The following is a 24877-nucleotide window of genomic DNA, read 5'->3' on the forward strand; positions in this document are numbered from 1 at the left end:
ACCTTACGTACTAGTGTCCTCTGATATCTGTAGTAGTTAAAGTAAAATAAAAAATCTGATTTTTTTTTTTGTTCCAGTCTTAACTGAGGGAAAAATTTGTCCACTGTCTTATTGGATAACCCACACATTTGTTTTCTCTCTCTCTAAGGGAAATAATACTAACATTCCTCATTGTTTACGCTGTCTGAGACACACATTCATATAGAAAAAACACTCAAGAAGAGTATTAAGTATTAAGAAAACTGAGACTCATTAGGACAAGTAGATAACTTTCCCAGAATCCAACAGGTAGAAGCAGCTGAACTAGAACCTAGGTCAGTCTAATGCCCACGTCCATGCTTGTTCCACACCTCCATACAATTCACTGAGGTTGAGCTGGGCTACTGCCTCCTGGCAACACAAACATAAAAGCCTGCAGAGGAAGCTTGATTGAGGACAGAAAGCAAAAAAGGAAAATGTATATTCATATTGGAATCAGCTTAGAAACAGAAAACACTATACCCATCAATACCCACAATTAGGTTAGTTTCGCAACACCTGCATTTCTTCACCACCATGTAGTGGACCTTCAGCAGACACAAGAAGTGAAAATTTTTTCTTTTAGCCCTGTGCATGCACACACACATGGACACACACACAAATACACACATATGCATGTTAAAAATACTCAAATTATTTAATGAAAATAACGAACTTGAGGAGGAAATGTATCCAGTGTAGCCATATAGGGAATGGGTAAGCACTCCTTAGCACACGATTTTCTTTCCACTCTTGGTTCCCTATGGAGTGTGGAGTACCTACTAACATTCTCTTCAGAAAGTGTTCTATCATCCATGTGTTGGACTCTCCTGGTTCTTCAGCTAAATTTGGCCTCAATAAAGCCACATTTTCATTGGGAATAAAGGTGGGGTAGTAGCGTAGATGAGAGCATAAGCTGTGCACAGGTGACTAACAATATACCTTGGCTGCCAATTTCCCATTGTGCAGGAAAATCCAATGCAAGAATATGCCTCAATCTGCCCTTTTTCTCTGCCCCTCCCCATTCTCTTACTCACACAAATACCCTTCTTTCTCCTTTAGCTCCTTTATAATCTCTTCCAGATCAAAATTCACGTATGTAAAAAGATCTGATATGCATTGTCCATACGACTCCCAGAGTTATCTGCAGTTTACTCTCAGTCCTAAGTGGAATTAAAGATGCAGTCTACTGTTCCAGGAATTTCTAGCACAAGCATGCAGGAAAGTGTATTTTGGGGCAACATCTCTGGAATCATAGTCGTTATTTCTTCTCTTGCTCTACAAATTTATTGTCCACATGGATAGCAACTTTGAACACAGAAATTTTGAATGGGTAAATGCCATCTTTTATCAAGTAAATCATGGTAATCCAAATTAGCCACATCCTCAGGAAAAATATTCTCACTGAAAAATTTTTACTCCAGTGAAGAATGATTCATGCTCACAGATTCGCTAAAGAACCTTCAGCTGAGTTCTTAGCAAATGTAAGTCTATAATTATCTCAAATGTCTTCTATAATAAGCATTTTGGAGGGCAAAAAGGATACTTGGAATCCACACACACACACACACACATAATTATTTTCTATTCCTGGTTCTTTACCTCGTAACCAAAATACCAAAATAAATATTCTAGTCAAAAAGCCTGGGGTGTGGGGGGAAGAACTGTCTTTCTGTTTGGGCAAGCCAAACTAAGAGTGATTAATTCCTTTCACCTGAAAAGGCAGGGAACACAGCTGGTGTTCTTTTTTTGGCCCTATTGCAGACACCATCTCTCTGAACGATTTTATTTAAATGGTGCCGCCAACATACTTACAGAATACAGCGTATATCTGAAAGTTTTGCTTTCTCCCCCAAGCTATGGAATGATTTGCCAGTGAGGCCGGATTCCTTTGTGACACGTATTTACTACAGTGACCCTGGTTTTGAGTGTGAAGTTTACAAAATGGACTGAAACTATTGTGGGCTAAGCTGCATTTGTACTGAGAAATCATTAAGGATTCCAAAGCAAGAAATATCTCCCTAATCAGAGCTGCCTTGGCCAACCCTAGGCAAAAAGGGAAATGCAAAATGTTTCCTCGCCTCCTATCTCATTGGCATTTGAAAAAGCTATTATCTATCACAAAGACCTTAGTTATAAAAAAGGATGTGTGAGAAAAAAATTCCTATAGCTCAGATAAAAATACATATATATATATATAAAATTGTGTGGCTGCTTCAATAATATACAAATTTATCCTCTACTGAAATCAGTGAGCTACCTGGAGGAAATCAATGTTTTAAAAAGATTTCATGGTACGATGTGAATAAATGATAAAATCCATATCCTATTTTCAACCTTATCATGAATTCATGCTTCAGCCGCACTGTCCCCATTTCCCTGAATGAGCTCTGTTCCCACCTACCTGTTACATACTCACACTTCTGCCCACTTAACGTCTCTCATTGTTTTAGGCTCCGGGGTGTTGTCTCCTCTTTGAAGCTTTCATTTCCCCCACTGGAGAAAGTTGGCAACTCCTTTTGTGTCCTCACAGCACTACGTGGAGACCTCCTTTACAACACACAGTCACAATCTCCTTAGGAGCTCATCTGCTGCGCACTGGCTACCAGCCCCTTGAGAATAAGAAGCATGTCAAATGCATGTATTATTTTTATTTCCAAAGGCTAAAAGTGACGCTAGCATAAAGTGTAACAATAATAATTACTATAGAAAACATTTATTGGTCTTTGCAGCATAGTTGAAAGCAAGTTTCATGCATTATCTTATTTAATCCTTAAACATTTGATGTGGGCTCTATCATCATCCGTCTTCTAAAACGGAAAATCGCAGCAGAATCCTTGCAGGACTACGACCGCGTGAGACTACAAAGTAAATGGCTCCCCCTGGAGTTCGGCAGTGCGCGCAAGCTGTGCACAATTAGCAATGGCCTCTCAATGTTTTTAGAATCAAATTTAAACGTTTAATTTTAGTTTATTGTTATTATATATTATATAATAATATATTATCATTATTAATAATATATTATTATACATTATTATATTATATATATAATTAATATATATTAATTTTTTACTAGATGAATTTGTAAGTTTAAAAAATATTTTTAGAAGCCTTGGGTGCCTTAAACATGTTAGAGGCAAAGGGGGTCATCTGCCTAGTGTCCTTTTAAACTTACTGTCTAGATAACCATTTGTTCTGAGAGAAAATTGTCACTAAATTGCTCTGATGACCATATATGGTCTAATATAATGACAAAACTAAAGGAGATGATAGGACAGACTTTTGAAGTCAAGTAAAAACAATGCAGAAAACCTGAGAATGTCATCACTGTTACTCTATTCTTCTACCGCCCCAACCCCCACCAAGCAAGTTCTAGGCTAAGCTTTTCATTCACAGAAAGAATTAAAGAGCAAAAATGTCTTTTTGCTATAGACATATGTAATGCTTACTGACCATGTGCAGCTCTGCTAAGACATAATGAAACCTAGTATGTTTTTATTTTCCAAAGCAATATTAGAATTTAACAAATGGTAACCAACCAATGAAAGTACATATTACATAAACTCATGACATTTATCTTAATTCTATTTTGACCATGATCTCAGAACCAAAAGGGTATTAAAAGAACAATCCTGAAAGAAGTTATTAAATTCTGCATTGCTCTTTTTTAAGGGGTTTCAGGGAAATTTGTGTTTTGTGTTGTATGTAAATACTCTTAATATCATGCCCTGATCTCATGTTAAGTGGTAAGACGAGGTCAGTATAACAAGAGGTTTGAATGCAGAGGGAAGAAATAGGCCATGAAGAATTCGTAACTTAAAATGAGTTAATGTGAATTAGAGACGAATTTACTAAATAGAATTCAATAATAATCTCATATTCAAGGTCATATTCTAGCTTCACCGCTAATGAAATCATTTTAGCACAAATACAGCACAGTTCATGAACAATTACCAACATGTAGTTGTATTGACCACAAATTACAATCACAAAGGATGACATTAGGTGCATCTAAGCAAATTATTAAAGAGATGTGCTTTTCCTGACAGTGTTTACAGAGCCTATGGGTCTCTAAGATGGGCATCATTTCAAATATTTTTTCAAGGAAATAGAGTAATCCTGAACTTAGGGAGACACCTACAGGTACAGCAGAAAAAAACAAAAGGAAGATCAGAGAAACGAAACGATAGCATTATGTTTTTTCAGGAAAACCAAAATGATTTTTCTTTGAAAATATTTTTGAATGCTGAGAGAATTTTTCATAACGTTAGGCACAAGTTTTTGTCTAACGACCTAAAGGATGGTTTATAATTCTTCAGAAATGGAGTCAGGATTTGCCTATTGGTAGGAATAACATTAGTTGTTACCATCATCAGCATCATTTTTACTGTGTTTACCAGATAGCAATAAGCCTATTCACATATTCATCAGTTTGATGTTTTTTTCCCTCATTTAAAATAAAAATATACCTGGTAAAACAAACATCTTCTACATTAGCAGTGTCTTAACATAAATGGTTTTATTAGCTCCTTTTTTTCTTTTCTTTTTCTTTTTTGTAAAGGAAAAGTTTTTGAGTAGTATGAAGTGGATAGGAGTTTAAAGATGCTAGTGGAGTGTGGCGGGGACCCATGGCATAACCTTGTCTGTAGGTAGATAGATCTAGAGCTGTTTAACAAACCCCTCAGCTGTCCCCTCCGTTTTATGAATCCCCACACCCTGAAATGGACATCAGAGGAAGAAATCATCCTGTTGCTTTAACTCTTCTACTTTCAAGCAGGTCTTGTTCAGAAAGGGTGCCTCTTCAAAGCTCTCCTCCACTTCCTATACTATGATAATATTTATATAACACTGACATTTCCATTAAGTTGCAGGGAGAGGATTTTGATGTCTTCATAGTACCCTTAAAGACATCATTCTAGTGTGCTTTCAAAGCCAGAAAAACTCTAGTATTGACAGAAGGATCACTGGAAAACAAATCCCATAATTTTACCTTTTCCAGATTTGACATTATGCCAATATATCCAGTCTCAAAACCACTGCACATCAAAAACGGCCCACGAAAGAACAGCCGAAATAGGTGAAGGGATATAGCAGATTCCACACAGTGAATACCAAGGATCAAGAGCCTTTTTTTTTTTTTAATAAAAAGACAGATTCTGTCAATTCAATCTCCCAGAATAAGATCTTATCCTCTCTATGTTTGACATGTCTGAGCAGCACCTGAGCAGATAGTTTAGATACTGAGAATTTCTCAAATACATAATTCTTTTTTTTTTTTTTTTTGTTAAAGATTTTATTTATTTGACAGAGAGAGACAGCCAGCCAGCGAGACAGGGCACAGGCAGGGGGAGTGGGAGAGGAAGAGGAAGAAGCAGGCTCCCATCGGAGGAGCCTGATGTGGGGCTCGATCTCAGGACTCTGGGATCATGCCCTGAGCCGAAGGCAGATGCTTAACGACTGAGCCACCCAGGTGCCCCCTCAAATACATAATTCTAAGCCTTCTCTCATCGCCAGTCTTGCTCCATTAAAAGGCATCTTCCACACAGCAGTTGTGCTGAACACAAATCTTATCGGATTACTTCCATAGTGAAAACCCTTTTATGATTCTGTCTTTATCTTCAGGATGAAGTCCAAATCCCTTAACTTGTCTCTGCACATAACCTGGCTCCTGCCTACCTTCCCAGTTTCTGTAAACCATTCATTTATTTTTCAACAACAGTAATAATATAATAACAATATTAACAGCATTTATAAAATACCACGTCAGGACTATCCTAAATACTTTTATTGTGGTAAAATACATGTAACATAAAATTTACCTTATTCACCATTTTTAAGTGTGCAGTTCTGCAGCTCTAAGTTCATTCATACTGCTAGCAGTACAACCATCACCACCATCCATCTCTGGAACTTTTCATCTTCCCCAACTGAAACTTTGTAATCATTCAATTCTTTAATTTCCCATTCCCTTTCCCCAGGCCATGGCCACCACCATTCTACTTTCTGTCTATATGAATTTGACTATGCTAGGAATCTTACATAAATGAAATATATTTGTCCTTTTGTGACCGGCTGATTTCACTTAGCCTATTGTCTTCAAGTTTTACCTATGTTGTTGCATGTGTCAGAATTTCCTTCTTTTTTTAAAGCTGAATAGTATTCTAAGTATATACCACATTTTATTTATCCATTCATCTATCAAAGGACACTTGCGTTGCTTCTACATCTTGGCAATTGTGAATAAAGCTGCTATGAACATGGGTGCACAAATATCTATGTGAGACTCCACTTTCAGTTCTTTTGGATATACACCTAGGAGTGGAATTACTGGGCCATTTGGTAACTGTTCAATTTTTTTGAGGAATCATACCATTTTTCCCAATGGCAGCAGCATTGTATGTTCCCCCCAGCAAGGTACAGGACTCTGTGATAATTTTAAGTAATAGGTACCTAGAATAGGTAATCAACTTGACTGGCCACGGGTTGCTCTGATTACGTATTATTTCTGGGTGTGTCTATTAGGGTGCTTCCGGAGGAGATTAGCATCTGAATCAGTGGATTTAGTAAAGTAGATAGCCCACTCCAGTGTCTGTGAGCATCATCCAATCTGTGGAGGGTCTGAATGGAACAAAAGGCAGAGGAAAGAGGAATTCCTTTTATTTCCTGACTCACTAATTGATCTGGGACATATCATATCATCTTTTCCCGGCCCTTAGGCTGTGATTTACACTACCGGCTGTCTTGATTCTCAGGTCTTCAGACTTGGACTGAGTTATACCACTAGCTTTTCCAGGTATCATAGCCCTTCTACACTCCAGCTTACATCATCATTCTGGAGAAAGCCGTATGAACAACCTAAGCACTTTCATTTTAGGGAATATTCATAAACATCCACTCTCCTGGGTCTTGAGCCAAGCCCAGCAGTAAGAAGGTCACATGTTCATGCCTAGGAAGAAAGTAAAGTCAGATTTGAAAAAACATTCTGCCATTTCCTCCTTGTTCCAACCTTTAGGTCTGATTTAATATTCTTACTGAAGTGACTCCAGTAGAACTTGGTTGAAGATCACAACCATAATATACTTTTCTACATAAATACTCTTCCTTATTTTTTGCAAGATAGGTGTAATTATTTTGTTCATATATGGATTTTGTTTTCTGGTGTTCAAGTCACATAATGCTAAATTGAAGATTTGGGACTAGATAGACCTTTTTTTAAGGTAAAGTTTAATTTTTAAAGTAGAAATAGTTTTTAAGAAATACTTCAAATAAATATCATGACTTTTTAAAATAATACCTTTGTCTAGAGTTTCTGATGAAGTATTAAACATGGAAAGTTTTTAAGGGTATATACTTTTTTTAATTCTTAAAGCGAAACTGTACATACATAATTAGAGCATCACAAAATTCTTATAAGTCAGGTATTTTAATGTAAAGCTTTCAGGAAAACACATATCAAGTACTGAATTAAACTGAAGACATGGTTTTACTCTCTGATTGTCATCGAAAGACTATTTTAGAAAAAAGCTAACACAAAAACAGAATGTTACATAGATTGCTGCTTCTTTTCCAAGCACTTCTCAATATCATCAAGCACTTGAACGGCAGCCTTTGGAATTCGAGTCCCAGGACCAAATACATTGGAAACTCCGACTTCAAACAGAAATTCATAATCCTGTTGAAAGAATTTGTTTAATTAATAGAAGAGACAATATTTCTAATTTCAAAGAAATGAAAGTAGGACAATGAATGCTGTCCTTTATTCTTTGTCCCTGATGCCCCCAGTTTTCTCAACCAGAAAAAATTTCGCATTTGGAGCCGAAAAATTCTTCCTTCCCTGGCACTGCTAATAATAACCACTAGCACCCATTTTCCAAATACCCAGTGTGTGATAGGTGGTAAGAAGCAGTATAACCCACCGATCAAAAACTTTTAAGCCCAAAACCATATAATTTTCTCTCGCCTAAATTTTCACTACTTGTCATTGTTTATGTTAAATTTACTATCACATTATAGGTTTGAGTTTACAAGGCTATTTATGTCCTCTAAGATATTTTGTCTGCAGTCAGTAAATGGTGGTACTTTTGGGGTATTTTGTTTTGTTAATTTTTCTATTTGAATATAATTGACACACAGTATTAACATGGTTTCAGGTGTACAACACAGTGATTCATGTTTATACGTTATGCTATGTGTACACATTGATGTTGACTGCTATAAATATATTATAAAGGACACTATATTAACACACATGTGCCATTACAGAAAATAATCTTTAGTCTTTAAACTCACAGGGAGAAAAGTATGGAAAACATCTACAGATGTTCTGAGTAATTCAAATATCCAGAGGGTTAATACAAATTCTGTGACATATATTTCTTGAAAATGTCAGCTCACTTAGGTAACAGGTCTGTCTGTGTTTTTTCTCAACTCATAGTGCAATTCCAATATTTTGTGCAGCCTAATTATTTTGGTTCTTAAATTTTAATATCACATCTAAGAGCTTAGATACTATAGACTCTAAAACTGCAATACAGATAAAAGTTTCCATAGATAGACAATAAAGAATAAACGTCCTTTATATTCCCACATAGTGAACTATATTTGTGAAAATAACAGGCAAGTATGTTAACAAAAGCAGTTTTGTGTTGACTATATCACCTTAAGTACTGCGTTGTTAGAAAGAATAAATAATATATAGTTTGCTTGCTAGTCCCACATTATATTCAACCTCACGATTTCATGCATGTATTTTCTGATTTCATAAGTAGTATATAAGTCACTATTTTATATTCTGAGTGATATGGAGGAAAAAACACTGTAGACCTAGACATAAGATCACACTTCACTGAGAGATTCCTGCTCTAGTGGAAGGGTCTTTGTAGCTTCTATCAATTATTTACTTGGAGCAATATCATATACACTTCCTCTATTTTTTCCATTCTCAATAAAAAAAGAAAACTTGATATAATTAAAAACTGGATTGCAAGTAGACCAAATTTATATCCTAACTAATTATTTTTACTGACAGGTAAGGCAATATATGGAAGGTATCCCCCCTCCCCATTAATAAATGAATTGACATCACTGATTGTTACCTAGCGTTCATTTCTCCTTTTCTTAGATGAACCACATTTTTGTTCAAGAATCCACCTGTTCCCCAATCAGGGGAAATTCAAATTATTGAATTTTCAGGACAGGCTGATTCCATTTATTTCTGAATTAGGATATTTTTGACTCTAAGAAAACTACACCCCAATCAAATTAGCTTTAATGGAAAAGACGTTTTACAAGACCATGTAACTGATACAGCTCTGAGTCAGAACAACAGTCGCGGTGGAAACATGGAAGAAATGAACAAGGTAGCTGCTCTCAGACAACCGAAGCAAGTGCTGCCGACGGGTTAACCGAAGGACCCACTTCATCACCACGACAAAGAGTGCTCCCTGTCCGTGCCTAGGCGTTGATACATACGCACTGTGTTTACCATTTCTCTCTATTATACCTGTGGATTTTATTACTTTTACCCTGTTTCTTTTCCATCATTCTTTACTGAACACGAAGAAAGTAGATCTCTATCTAGGTTACTAGTTTGCAAAGAGGTAATTCCCTCATGGAAGCTTTGTAAATTGTTAAGTCATACACAATGAATTATAATATAGCTTGAATAGAAAACAACGTCGCCCACTTTTTTAGTAAAATTTACTTAGGAAAATCACCAGGAAATAATTTAGATCAATATCTACAGCAAATATATCTTTAATAAATGTATACACTAAAGGGGAACTACATATAAACTAATATTACTCAGGATTCCCATCACAGTACTAGGAAAATATAGATGAACAATACCTGCGGTGGTATCACCCCTCCACACATGACAAGAATATCTGGCCGTCCCAGGGAGTTGAGCTCTTTGATGAGCTCAGGAACTAGGGTTTTATGACCAGCAGCAAGTGTGCTCACACCCACAGCGTGCACATCTGCATCCACGGCCTGCTGGGCCACTTCACGGGGAGTCTAAACAATCACGGGGAAGAAACAAATCATCATTTATTCCAAAGAGTATTTTAAAACTATTATCTACATAATTGGCATTCCATGGTTTTCCTCATTAAAAATCTTGAAGTGAATATAACTTCATATTTCATCATTCTCAAATCATAAATACCAACTCAACCAATTGATAAAATAAACACCAGTGTTGTCTTTACTTCTAGCCCTAGAATTTATAACTAGATTTAAGTCACACCAAAATATAGTTCCCAAAAAAACCTTTTAGGATAAGGAATATAGGCAAAATATATTATCTCTTCACATCACAATTTTTGAAAAACAAATCTGTTGTCTTATCAACATTTATTGAGTGGTTGAGCAGTATAAGACAACATGGTATAGTGTCTATGTGACTCTTAGGTTTTAAAATGGAATGGGAAGCAAGACGGCACACTAGGAAGCCCAGGACCTTGGTCTCCTATGAAGACACTGAACTGACAGCCATATGAATCAAAATAACATGAGAACTCTAGAAAACAGTTAAGGGGCTACAACACCCTGGCAAATACATAAACAAGAGAAGGAATGGTGCCAAGAAAGCTGTTCTTCATTATTAACTGGATTTAACCAGTATACTATACAGAATCATAAAGGATATTTTCAAGTATTCAATTATTAACTGAATTACCCAGAATCATATTCATTCTCTGCAAAGAGTCTGCGACATTTGCTTTGATAATCTGCATGTATTTAAATAACTTCATATAAAAGACACCTACAAGTTTCTCATTGTAAATATAAGTATATTGAGAAATTTGGGGAGGATAAAGTTATCTCAGAAACCACTGAACAATTATAAGGTCAAAAAAATTATTACAATCTGAAAATTTCCTTAGTTTTGCAATATTTTAACGCTCATAATTTCAGTGTGAAAACAAAAGATCCTATGCTCTCGGTAATGAAGCCAAATTCAAGAATATCTCTAAGTAAATTACACAGCATACTGGAAACCTTCCGTCTGTGAAAAATATAACCTATGAAATTAAAACATTTAAGAAAATGTGCATATTCTTGGTAATGATGCATTAAGAAATTTAATTGACTTATCCATGATGGGTCATTCACATCATCCATGTTACCAAAATTCATTAGATTAAAATTCCACTTAACAATTCAGTTCCATGCTTTATGCTTATATGTATTAAACTGTATTTTATGTTACAAATAGTATTTTATGTTAACAAATACAAATATGTATTTTATGTTATCAAATAGTGAACATCCTAAAACTTCAAATATAATTTTACTTAATTCAGACACAGAACTGCAGGTAAGTACCTTCATCCACAGGTAAGTTTTTCTTTTCTATTTTTAATGACAAAGTTTTATGTTAACAAATTTGGTGGTACTAAAAGGTTAAATTATATTTTAATAGATGGCATGTAATGGGGAAATGAACTTGCAGCTCTTTGAAAAATTCTTGTAAGTGCCAATGGATGACAACAATTGTTTTTAATTACTTTTATTTTGTAAAAAATATTTCCCAAAAGCTGATTACAAAATATTCTGGTCATTATTTAAAACAAACAAAGGGGCATCTGGGTGGCTCAGCTGGTTAAGCGCTGGACTCTTGATTTCAGTTCAGGTCACGATCTCAGGGTCCTGGGATCAAGCCCCACATCGGGCTCCCCGGGGAGCAGGACATCTGCTTCTCTCCCTCTCCCTCTGTCCCCCCCTCCTCTCTCTCTCTCTCCCTCTCTAAAACAAACGAAAAGCTAAAGTAAAAGGGTAGTAGAATATAAGTAAAAAACGAGAATGGGAAAGTATTCAACTGAAAGGAAGAATGAAAGCAATCTAAATATATACCTTTATTTAATCTAAAATATATTTGAGGTTCTTAACAAAACCTAGCTTAAATGTATTTATGAATTTACCTACCAACACAGTTCAAAGATGTTATCTCCACAAGTTCAGGCTAACTCTTCATAATAAAAACGCCTTCTAGACTTTTTACAGTAATATTTAAAAATTCATTGTTGAACACTACATCAAAAACTAATGATGTATTATATGTTGGCTAACTGAACATAATAAAAAAAAATAAAATTCAAAAAGGGAAAACTCTTACAGATTCTACAGGGGATGGGTCTCTTCGGGAACATTTACTTCTTTGCTGGTAAAAATGCAACAAATACTCTTTGTCTTCATCTTTGTTGACCCATCTACAGTGTGGAATAACAGTACTTCCTTTTCCCTGAAACTGTCCTTCTTCCTCAGTTTTTATCTCACTCCTCACCCCATTCCCTTCCCCTTCTTTGCTTCCTCCTTCTCTTTTTCCTTTTAATGTTCAAGTTCTCATCTTGCAATATACATTCTTGATGGGAAGTTAAATCAGTTTGCATGGTCTTGGTACCATTTATACACTGACAAGTCTCAAAATCTTACTTATAATGGAGGCCTAAAGCCTCTCTTCTACGCTCCAGAAATGCATATCCAACTTTCATGGTCATCTTCATCTAAATGTTCCATATGCCGGTTCTCTTAAGCCTGCCTCCTTATCGTAAATGGTCCTTCTTTAAATTTTCTTCACAATCCTAGCCGACCTCTGCTAAGACCCTGACAGTGCCTTGGTTAAGGCTTGCCTTGCTTCTCACTCAGGTTACTGAACATCTTAATTGGACTCCTTGCATCTAGTCACGGCTCCTCTCCACTTCAGAAAGTGATTTTCCTGGAAAGTGAGCTTTCTAATGTATACATTTGATTGTTACTCTGCCTAAACACCTTTGGAATAATGTTCAAACTTCTTAGAATGGCACATACAAGGCTATTCATCGTAATCTACATATCATCCTAAGCTCTGTATTCTATTTGTACTTAACATCTCACAGTCACCTGAAAGCATCATGCCTCCATGACTTTGCACCTCTGCACCTCTGCCCAAACCAACCCTTCTTCGCATGTCCTTCCCTGCCTTGCTCTCCAGGCTTCCAAAAGGCACAGCTCAACCATAAGTTCCTAGAATATGTGGACAAGTTCCTTATTCAAACTTTAATTACATTAATTATTACTCTGTTGTGATTACTGGTAAGTAAATCTCTTTCTGTTAGGAGTCTGTAATCTCCCTGATGACAAAAATGATATCTTATTCAACTAAGAACCTAGCATTTGGTAGATGATCAATAAATATATAGTGGAAAAAGCTTTTAATATGAAAGTTATTACAGTGTACTCAACCAAAGATATTTTGTAGAGAATGACTGCTGTCTCTCTCTATAGAAAATTTCAGCTTCATTTACTTCCAACAAATTATCAGCCTGCTGGATTAAATATTCTGTGATTAAATAAAATACTACGGGAGAGTGACAAGAAGAGAAAATCTAATTATGAATTGAGCTCTCATTCTGATGCTTGATTCCCCTTTCAAAGCACTTTCCACCAATCCAATGTGGGCTATCTTTCCCACAAATTATTAGTCAAATCTCAATAAATGATACAATAAGATTTTTGAAAGTAACCTTCAGTTTCAGACGCCTACTAACAATTTTAGTTACTGATACTGATTTTTACAAAGTCTGAGAAACAAGTACATTAACATAAATTACATTAATTTCCTATTTCTGTCATAATTAACTGGATTATATGCGTTCAAAAATAAATTGGGGAATTTGTTGAATTCATTTTCTTCTTTTACAACTTGAAAAACATCATCACAGTTTATCATCTTATCATTATTTGTTCTAAGTATAAGTGATTTATGACATTCTTTTGAAATTCCCCCAACAATTTTCAATACCTGAAAAAGAGGACCTATGTCCACATCAAAACCAAGGTCAGCAAATCCTGTAGCAATAACTTTTGCTCCTCTGTCATGTCCATCTTGTCCCATTTTTGCCACAAGAAGACGAGGTCTGCGACCTTCACGTTCCATAAATTTATTAACCCTAAGAACATTTTAAAATATAGCAGTTATTAAAAAGTAATAATTATAAAATACAATTTATACATTAATTGTCCCAAGGTAAGACATACAAACTATGATTTATTCACAGCAAATCTTTCAAGTTTATTTAAAAACACCTTTTTGGGGTGCCTGGGTGGCTCAGTCGTTAAGTGTCTGCCTTCAGCCCAGGGAGTGATCCCAGGGTCCTGGGATCGAGCCCCACATCAGGCTCCCTGCTCCACTGGGAGCCTGCTTCTTCCTCCCCCACTCTCCTGCTTGTGTTCCCTCTCTCGCTGGCTATCTCTCTCTGTCAAATAAATAAATAAAATCTTTAAAAAAAATTAAATTAAAATAAAATAAAAATAACACCCTTTTATATCTGTTTACTCATATTTTGTGAATATCTCTATTTTAAATTGAGAATTCCATTAAAGACTGGATATGCTTACCACCTTCCCCTTAGAGGAAAGTCTGAAAGATGGCACAGCTAATAAGCCCATAACACTCGAGAAATCACAGTGAAGCAAGGTGAGGAAATGACAACTTTTCACCTTCTTAAAGCCAGTCTCCAGAGTATAATATGCATAAATATTTATTTAAGAGTCATTTATACAATATAAATATTGTATAAATATAAATATATAAATATTTATTTAAGAGTCATTTATACAAATGTGACTCACTAGTTGCTTTGAACTGTTTGTATCTCACCTACTCATCACAAGTGTGAACTCCTCCAAGCTGACTGCAATGCGGTGCCTTCTAATGACATATAATCAAAATATCTGCCAGCTTAAATCAATAAATTTATGCCCCACATTAAAAAGTACTACATTTGTTTTTGTTAAAAGAAAAAAAAGTTCCATTTTGATGACTTTCAACTTGGATGTTTTGATATTTATCTCATTTATAACTAGCAACATAAAAAGAGGGATATTTATTAAAAAGGCTGAGAAAAAATCATCAGGAAGCTATATTTACACCTGGGAAGTATGATCAATTTATATTAATTTATAATTCCTAATCATGTTTGACAGTGCTATTTACTGTCAGTTAGAAGAGCCTGATTTTAATTTATGCATAAATGGCAACCAAATACTTATTTTCAAACAGGAAATTATTTTATAATTATTTGAGCAATTAAACAATTTGAATAAACTTAGGAAAATATTAAAGTACACTGTAGTAAGGAGACTGAAATAGAAGTACGTAGGAGATATGAAGCAATATCAATGTTAGTTAAAAAAAAAAACACATTTGTTTTAAATGAGAAACTCCTAAAGGGAACTATGGTGAAAATTCAAAATACTACATCAGTAAAACTACAGACTAACAGGAAAGTCAATTCAAACATTTTCCAAATGGTGTGTGAGAAAATTAAGCCTGTAGTTGATTCACAGGGATTATGTTAACAGAAAAGACATTCTAGTGAAAGAAATCTCACATATTACCTCTTGATAGCATATGATATCTCTTTACTTTCTCCAAATTCCTGGCGATATGCTCCACTCACCATACGATCATTAGCTTTATGTTCACCAAACACCTTTTTCATAGCATCTGTGATTTCTCCAACTGTACATCTAAAATATTAAAATTATAAAATACAGATTCTATTAACATCATCATTTGAGATAAAAATATTTACTTACTTTAATATTCAATATAATTAGATATACTTTATTACCTAAGTAAAAAATATGCTATCAAAAATCTTATGGTATTTGTCTCTCTCTATTTCGCTTAAATAAGAATTTTTTTTTACTACATTGATGAAAGCATCTTTCCTCAGAATATTTACGAAGAATGATTCTGGATGCCTTTATACACAATAATCTTTTTAACATTTGTTAACTAAAAAATAACTGAATGACTTAAAAACTATAAGTAAATAAGCATGTAAACGTTACTGTATAATTCACCACTTAACAATACAGATAGGTAAAGAGAGCAAAGTTCCCACTGATACTTTTTTTTTTTTTTTTTTTGAGACAGAGAGAAAGAGAGGAGGGTAAGGCAGAGGGAGAGAGAGAATCTTAAGCGGGTTCCACATCCAGTGTGGAGCCCAACACAGCGCCTGATCTCCTAGCCCTGAGATCATGACCTGAACTGGAATCAAGAGTCAAGACGCTTGACTGCCTGAGCCACCCAGGGGCCCCTCCTGCTAATACATTTTGATAGAAAGTAAGTCTTTTAGCATATTCCATCTATTTGTTTACTAATTCATTCAACAATTATTGAGTGCCTAATATGGGCCAAGCATGGTAAGTGCTAGACATATGATGATAAATAAGACTGGGGTGGGAGTGGGGGGATGACCTGCTCTTACACAGCTTATCATTTAGTCAGGGGATATAGACAATACACATGCACACAAATGAATTAATAAGAATTTCATATGCTAATAAGCACTATGAACACACTGGGAAAGCTATTCTAAAGATATTGAAGATATGAAGATAATAACTTTTTAACTAAGACCTAAATGATGAGAAGGAGAAACTCAAGGGAATATAAGGGGGAAAACTGTTTGAAAAAGAAAGTACTAAATGCAAAAGTTCGAGAGGTAGAAAAACATGCTCTTTGTTCTACAACTAGAAAGAAGGACACTGGGGACACAGCATTTGAAGGAAGCAGAGTCATATCTCACACAATCTTGCAGGCCATGGTAAGATTAGGTTTTAATTTAAAAGGCATGGGAGACCATTAGAGGACTGTAAGCAGAAGTTTTATTTCTTTTAAGAAATTAAAACTGGAAAAAAAAAAACCCAAAAAACAAAAACCCAACCCACATACTATTTACTCCACCCTTTAAGCACTTAAAACAACATGTTAAAAAAAAAAAAAGTTCATTATATTAAGCAATAAATAACAAAAGCAAAAATAATTCATTTAGTGACATCATGTATTGGGAGAAAATTTTCTGTGGTTACAGTACAGGATCTATTTGTTGATTTTTAATACACCTTTAATAGCACCACATGCTTACAGAACAGGGACCCCAGGGTATCACGAATAACGCTCTATCTGCTCAAACCCTGGTGATAGCCAAGTACTGTGCATGAATAAAATGTCTAGCTGGCCGCCCGGCTGTGCTGTGTCCTGAACCACACTGTGGCAAATGAGTTCCTGGGGTGCTCAGCATGCTACCTTTCATCCAGTGAAGGAAAGGGGAGAGCTTAAGCATGTTTCCTGCTCAGAAAGGTTTCATGATGCCCTTGGTGAAGAACATACATGAGTTCATTTATAATTCATTACCATCTAGCTGCTAAAATGACCAGCTTCCAGCTTTTCTCTGGAGAGGGAAATGAGTACACGTACCTAAACAGTTCTCACTACCTTATTTTGCCAGTAACTGAATTTGACAAAAGCAATCACTTTTGCCCTGTTTTATTCATTTATTTGTAGAAATGTTTAGACCTACATTAGCTAGTTACTAATGACCTGAAGGTATTTTCCCTTGTAACACAGACTTTCTCAAAACCTGAGGACTTTATGCTTGGTATATTTTAAATGTTAATGTTACATTTTTAAATTTTATTTAAGAAGATTAAAGCCTCTTAATGTTTATATGTTTAAAAAAACCATGAATGCTGTAAGTGCATAGATTCTTAAGAAAAATAAAAACTAACTTCATTTGAGTTTACAATATTTTCGTTTAGGTTCACATGGTTTATACGATGAACCTTTTATTTAAATACACTTTGAAAAGCCAAACTGGTCAACTTCTGGTATTTGGAAATCTCCAAACTTAAATACCCTCACCTTGCACGAGTTGCATCCACTGCAAGAGCCAGAATATTCCCATCTCCACTGGCAGCACATTCAGTCAGTGCAGCAAGACAACGTTCAGCCAAATCTTGATCCCTGCTGGATTTGACCTTATGAAAAAGGTCAAGAAAAGGGACAATTAAGTGAATAGAGCATAAAACAGAGATCAGGAAATTGGATACCAATATACATCACATAGAAATTGTTCCATAATCCTAAACTCAAAAACAAAAGGAAAAAAAAGGAGAGAATAATACGTATCCTAGGTCTGATACTCATTCAATTTATTCATTCATTCATTCATTCATTCAATAAACATTTAAGGACTTCCTAAAATAATACTGAATTCTGCATAACCCTGATAAATCAGAAACAAGCAGGTTAACAATAAATAATAGTGGTGACTCTCCCAAGCAGTACATGCTATTTAGGCTTTACTAATGTAACAAGACATGGAAAACAAGTAGATCTTTTACATGAGTAATTTCAAAGGCACACTAAAGAATAATAGTGACAAAGAAGAAAAAATAATAATAATAATAGATTACAGCTTAGAGAATACTTCAGTTATATGTTGTTTTCCTTAGCTAATTAACAACATATTGGTAATAATATGCATGTGTATGGTTTTTCTTTATTTAAAAATGATCCAAAGAGGGGCTCAGTGAGTTAAGCAATGGACTCTTGATCTCAGCTCAGGTCTTAATCTCTGAGTTGTGAGTTTAAGCACTGTGTTGGGCTTAAAAAATAAAAATAATCCAAAAAGAGAGAAAAAGAGACAAGCGACAATGAGAAATACTGCAACAGAGACAAAAAGACAATGAAAAGCATGGTCAAAAACTTTCCCCCTCAGGTCCTAGCTCTACTCTGCTCTGCCAACAACCTGCCTATACAAAGTTATCTAAAATCCAATTTTTTACAAGTTTACACCATCTATAAAAGAGTCTAAAATATGATACTGCTCAAGATGCTACTAAAATTATATAATATCTATAAGCAGAAGTGGACCAGAAATCTTATACTAAGGGCAAGGAAAAACCCAACTCCATTTTCACTATTGAATTTCTCTCTTGCCTGAAATAAAGTTTAACATCATTTATGGCAAATGGAACCCCTCAAGCTGTGAGGGTGCAGAGTTAATAAAAGCCTAAAGTATAAGAGAGGAGAAAAGGAGTTTTCCAAATATAATAAATGTTGAGACTTTTGTGATGACTGAAAATAAAATGCTACATCCTAAGTAGGACCTTTTAGAAAAATGACAAAAATGTGAGAGAGGAGTTATTATCTCCTGACTGAGGGTGAAAATGGAAATAGTGTCATTAAACATCTGCCATTAAAAAAATTGGAAGATGATAGTTGTGCATTCGGTCTAACTGAACAAATTCTATCAGATTCCTAAAGAACATCTAAACTGAGGAGGGAAAAAAAAGTCAGATCTTAAAACTATCACAGGGAAAGTAAACCGAGGAAAACCATTAAAGATCGCTAAAGAACATCAAGTTTCTTGCCTTAGAAATAACAGTAATTATAAAAGCCAGAGATTAAGAGACCACAGTAGCTTCATACAATAGAAATATATAAATTACAATATAAGAATATGTTTTATCTATCTTGGTATTTCATATACATTGATTCATCTTGGCAAGAAATTGGAAATAAAGTTAGGATAGTACTCTAGTTTCAGTCGGAATAAATATGTTTCATTTATAAACTATATCTTACTAAAGCACCATTAAAATATATTTGACCTAAAAAAAACAGAAAGCAAATGATTCTTTCATAGTAGTATCAGAAACCATGGTCTACAAACAAATTACAGTGAGAAGCCCTGGCTTTAGATACTCTGAACTTAATTTTGTTGTTAACTTTGAGTGAGTTACATAATCATTTAAGCCTCTGTTATAATCTGTAAATTATGGGAGGTATTATTATTATGATAGTGGTTTTTAATAACAATATGTAAGTTTCACAGAGGCAGCTGTCATGATTTAAAACAGGAGTGTCTGCTGTCAACAGACTTAGATTTGAGTCTTGGCTATTCAATTATTTATTCCAGACAAGTTTCTTAATCTCCCTTACCTTTAGTTTCCTTAACTTTAAAATGCTGGGAAATAATACCCCCTCATGTGGTTGTCATAAGGATTAAGCAAGACAATGTAAGGGCTTACACAGTGCCCAGAACACAGAAAGCACTCAAAAAATTATAGCTATTATTACCTTCTTGAGTTTTTCAATCTGTTTGTTACGCACTGAAGTATTATCAATCGCCAAAACTTCCACAGATTCTTCTTTTTCCAGTTGGTACTTATTTACTCCAACAATTATTTCAGAACCTATTAATTTCCCAGAGGAAAATAATATGTAGATTCTATTCACAAATAATTGCCTAATAGTAAAGCTTTGATCATCACATACTTTCCTTATAAGCTTAATATTTTTAAGTAGTATTCTTAAATCTTAATGAAACTTCAATATAGATCAGATATGTATCAGAATCTCTGTAAGGGAGGACTTTTATTATTCTCTCAAACTATATGCTGCCCCAGAGTTTCTGATAAACCCTCTTCTAACACTGAAAATTAAAATAATAATAGCAGCTACATCAAGATTTATAAGGAAGAAGATTAACATCCAATAGCGTTTCCAATATATTCTTGAATTCTCTTACAGCCACTTTTAACAAAAAGTACTTTTAAAAAAAGTACTTTTAAAATTTGTAAGTAATAAACCAGAATTATAAAGACATTTCCTTAACATAGTAAGCCTCAAACTACCAGATTATTACTGTATCTAAAGACATCCTGCCACCCACCCCCTCCTCTTATTTCCTTTATTGAACTCATCACAATCTATAATTATCTTATTTATTTATTTAATTGTTCCTTTTCTCTCTCTCTTACTAAAATGTAAACTCTAAGGGTGCAGAGAGCATATCTGAGCTATTCACAGTTGTATGCCCAGACGTAGTACAGTGCCTCAAATGCTAAATGGTAAGTAAGTGTTGACAGACTGAATGAATAAATAAATACTCCAATGCAAAGCACAATGACCAATAACAATATCACCTTTAATACACTGGAAATACCCACTTACACATGTATATATACACAATGGGCATACCTCCACACATACTCTACATATGCTTACCCCTGTGCATCCATGCATGCAAAAATACAAACAGGGAGATGGACAGATAGATAGAAAGATAGACAGGAAGATAGAGATGAGAAACATTTTATCCAATTCCATTTTTCCATTACTTTTGTTTTATTAATTATGTATGTTATCTTCAAACAGAAATTAATATTTCCTTTTAAATACTGGATTTCACACATAAACATTTTCATTTTATCTTACCAGAATCTATTCTTGCTTGCCTTCGGGCAGCACATTCTTCAATTCGAAGTTTAGGTATTCCTTCTGCTACAGCTTTGGCCATTCCACCCATCTCTTCAATTTCATCAATGAGCTAATAAGAAAAATAGATTAATAAAACTGGAAAAGAATATAAAGATATTTTTATAAACTGTACAAATTAGTTACATCACATAATTACTAATATTAATAAAGTCATAAACTATCTTAGTGGTAAGTTTATTGTTTCATAAGAAAAGAATTAAGTTGGGGCGCTTGGGTGGCACAGCGGTTAAGCGTCTGCCTTCAGCTCAGGGCGTGATCCCGGAGTTCTGGGATCGAGCCCCACGTCAGGCTCTTCCTCTATGAGCCTGCTTCTTCCTCTCCCACTCCCCCTGCTTGTGTTCCCTCTCTCGCTGGCTGTCTCTCTCTCTGTCGAATAAATAAATAAAATCTTTAAAAAAAAAAAAAAGAAAAGAAAAGAATTAAGTTGACTTCAAGAGCATTCATTAGAAATTCTACAGAGTTAGGGGTGCCTGGCTGGCTCAGTCAAGGGCAGCATGCAACTCTTGATCTCAGATTGGTGAGTTTGAGCCCCACGTTGGGTGTAGAGATTACTTAAATGAATAAATAAAAACTAGAAAGAAAGAAAGAAAGAAAGAAAGAAAGAAAGAAAGAAAGAAAGAAAGTCTACAATTAACAATACACTACTGTGTATTTGAAAGCTGCTAAGGCAGTAGATCTTAAAAGTTCTTATCACAAGGAAAAAAATCTTTTAACAGCGAAGTATGGATATTAACTTATTCTGGTAATCACTTCACAATTCATACATATATCAAATCATCATGTTGTATATCTTAACCTAACACAATGATATGTCAATTAAAAAAAGAAATTAAAGTTACTTGAAAATAGAAAAACTAAGATGTAGATTCTAGAAAACACAGAACCTCTCACTCAAGTCTTAGGAGTAAACTAAAAATAACATCAATTCTCTCATCTTCAGTTACATAAGTGACGTATTCATGGTCACATAAATAAATATTCTTTAAAAAGTGTATTTCAAAATGCAATTTTATTTTTGATTTGAGCAGCAGAGTAATGATTTAACTCCATCCTCACTGATACTAGGAAACATCTAAACCTTTAATCACAGCCTCATGTATATGTGAGATAGTGGGGAAGTGAATGGTGGAAGGGATGAGATGGTGGGGAAGTGAATGGTGGAAGGGTATATGACTTAGCAGAAAGGAACAAAGTTAAACTTGTTTTTCCTTGGAAGACAGGAAGCTAAAAAGAGGGGGGACTACTTTAGAATTTGCAACTACCCCTCTCCCATTCTGTCAAGAGAACCAAAGTTTACTGCCTGCAGAAAACGGACCAAAGTTTACTTAGGCAGAAAAGCAATGGGTTATCAAACGCCAAGTACAGAAAGAGGCAAGAGCAAGATGCCTTGTTGAAATAAAAACGTGCATTCTGAATAATAACACTAAGTACAAAAGGCACACAGAGAAAACAGACAATACAGGATATAGAAGAAAACTTCAAAAAGTATAATTAATATCCTCAGAAAAAAATTAGATTCTGTATAAATGAAACAAGTAGTATAATAATACACAAGGGAGAAAAGTAGAAAACAAAAATGAACTTTTGGAAATTAAAAATATGATATATGAATTTTAAAGCAAGTAGAAATGTAAAGTTGATGACTCTCCAAGAAAACAAAACAGTATTTCATGGATGAGTTACAGAACAGATAAGAACACTAGAGTATCTTGTAAGGACGTCCCTACCCAATAATTAGGAGTTCTAGAAAGAGAAACCACAGAAAAATGGCAGGGAGAAAATTATCAAAAAAGTAATAGAAGATAATTTCCCAGGGCTATGAAAACATGAAAAATGGGGGAGTTAAAAAATGACCACCAAAGGTTCAGTACAATGCAGGAAAAACACACACACCAAAGTCCAGCAACTCGAAAATAGAGATCCTGAAACTGTTAGAAAGTTCCTGAGAGTGAAAATAGCATCAGATTTCTAAACAGAAATAGTGGAAGCTAGAATAAAAGGCTAGGATAAAAAGTTGATCAACGCTTACACACTCCCAAATGAAAATAATTTCAAACACAGACTATCCATCAAATACCAGAGTAGAATGAAGACATTTTCCAAAGTTTGACGTAAGTCATCTCCCATGTACGACTTTTAGAAGAGGTTCCTATGAGGTATGCTTCAAAATAACAAGGGATAAGTCAACAGAGGTAGACACAGGATTTAGGATGCAGATTCAACATAGCAGAGGTAAAAAGAATTCCCAGGAGAATGGCAAAGGGAAGTCAAAGACTGCAATGGTCAGCACGTCTAGAGAGAAACCAGTCTAAATCAAATGACAGCACTGGAGGACTTCAGAAGGATATATCATTGAGATATAATCGTATTGGTAGTATTATGAGACAAGAGAAAGCAGAGGTAAGAATCAGCTAAAATACTAAACTACCATACTACGAAGCAATAGATAATGCCTAAAATTGATGGAATTAGACCTAGTACATATGTGTCATTCTAAAATATGGAGATAAAAACAAACAAAAAAGATGCAGTGATTCAAGGAAGCAGAAAAAATGCAAGTAGAAGACAAAGGACTGCTTTTTTTAACTCTTTGAACAAAATATTTAATATAAATACAAATGCATTTTATGTTTCCATTTGTATACTATTAAAGGTGAATCTAAAATTATTTTCTCTCATTTCATAAATCTTGATATAAACCTATAAATGATTTGATTTATAAATCAAAATACCTATAAATCTTTATAAATCTGTAAATCTTAAAACCAAAGTTTCAAAGAGGAGAAACTGACCTTCAAGGCAGCATCATAAACATCATTTGTGAGAGATTCCATCATATAGGAACCTCCCCAAGGATCAGCCACTTTGGGAATCCCGGATTCTTCTTGAATAATGATTTGTGTATTCCTGGCAATTCGAGCACTTTTCACAGTTGGCAAACCCAAGGCTTCATCAAAAGAATTTGTGTGCAAAGACTGAGTCCCTCCAAACACTGCTGCCATTGCTTCTATTGTAGTACGAATAATGTTATTATAAGGATCCTAAAACATTTAGTGAAAAGCAAAAAGTCAAAACAAGGCAACAGTTGATAAAAGATGCTATGATTAAGCAGTGGCTCGTGCATACTTATTTTGCCAACGTCTACGTTAGGCTTCAGATTTAACAGGCACTCAACAAATGATTTATTAATAAATGATCAATGAAACAGATGAACAATGTACTATGAGATAAAAATTTTGGGGTTCATTCTGTTCCTGATTGTGATTTGGGCAATTCATTGGACCTTTCTGAACTTTAGCTTCCTTAGCTGTAAAATGAGGAGGTTAAGACAAAAATGATTATTAAAGTTTCTCCCAACCTGAAACTGTATTTCTCCATTTATGAGTACCTGAAGTCATATTTAATATGACTTTTTTTATTCACTTTTAAGTATACAAAAGCAATGTAACTTTAAAATTATAAATTATTTTTAATGTATCAAAATATCATGAAAAAAAGATCATCACACTATTTTTTAATAGAATGAAATTACTCAAATGATAACAGTCTTTAAATGGGTCTATTTGTATGCATACTTAAACACATAGCTAAAATAAATAATATATATGCACAAAATGTGAATCAGGCAATTTTATGTTAAGAATTTTAACTCTTAAAATTATTTAAGACAATATTAACTAAATTATGGCTTTTACTTCTTCCTCATCATCATTTTTTTTTTTTTTTTACTTTTAA

General features: G+C 34.5%; 1 protein-coding gene across 2 annotated transcripts in view; it reads right to left on the bottom strand.

Annotated features, from left to right (window-relative positions):
* Positions 1-6659: 6659 nt before the first annotated feature.
* The window catches only part of MMUT (methylmalonyl-CoA mutase), a 36852-nt gene continuing 18634 nt past the window's right edge, over positions 6660-24877 (bottom strand). Inside the window, exons 6-13 of one of the 2 annotated variants that reach the window (XM_008691815.2) lie at positions 23935-24183; positions 21080-21191; positions 19940-20055; positions 17717-17832; positions 15403-15534; positions 13805-13952; positions 9868-10035; positions 6660-7690 (exon numbers count right to left, since the gene is read on the bottom strand). In XM_008691815.2, coding sequence (XP_008690037.1) covers positions 7562-7690; positions 9868-10035; positions 13805-13952; positions 15403-15534; positions 17717-17832; positions 19940-20055; positions 21080-21191; positions 23935-24183 — 1170 coding nt within the window. In that variant the 3' untranslated portion in view covers positions 6660-7561. The remainder of the gene's footprint in view (positions 7691-9867; positions 10036-13804; positions 13953-15402; positions 15535-17716; positions 17833-19939; positions 20056-21079; positions 21192-23934; positions 24184-24877) is intronic. The other variant, XM_008691814.2, reaches the window with a different exon arrangement.

This window comes from Ursus maritimus, unplaced genomic scaffold (genome assembly GCF_017311325.1).
Source record: "Ursus maritimus isolate PB19 unplaced genomic scaffold, ASM1731132v1 scaffold_29, whole genome shotgun sequence".
NCBI lineage: Eukaryota > Metazoa > Chordata > Mammalia > Carnivora > Ursidae > Ursus > Ursus maritimus.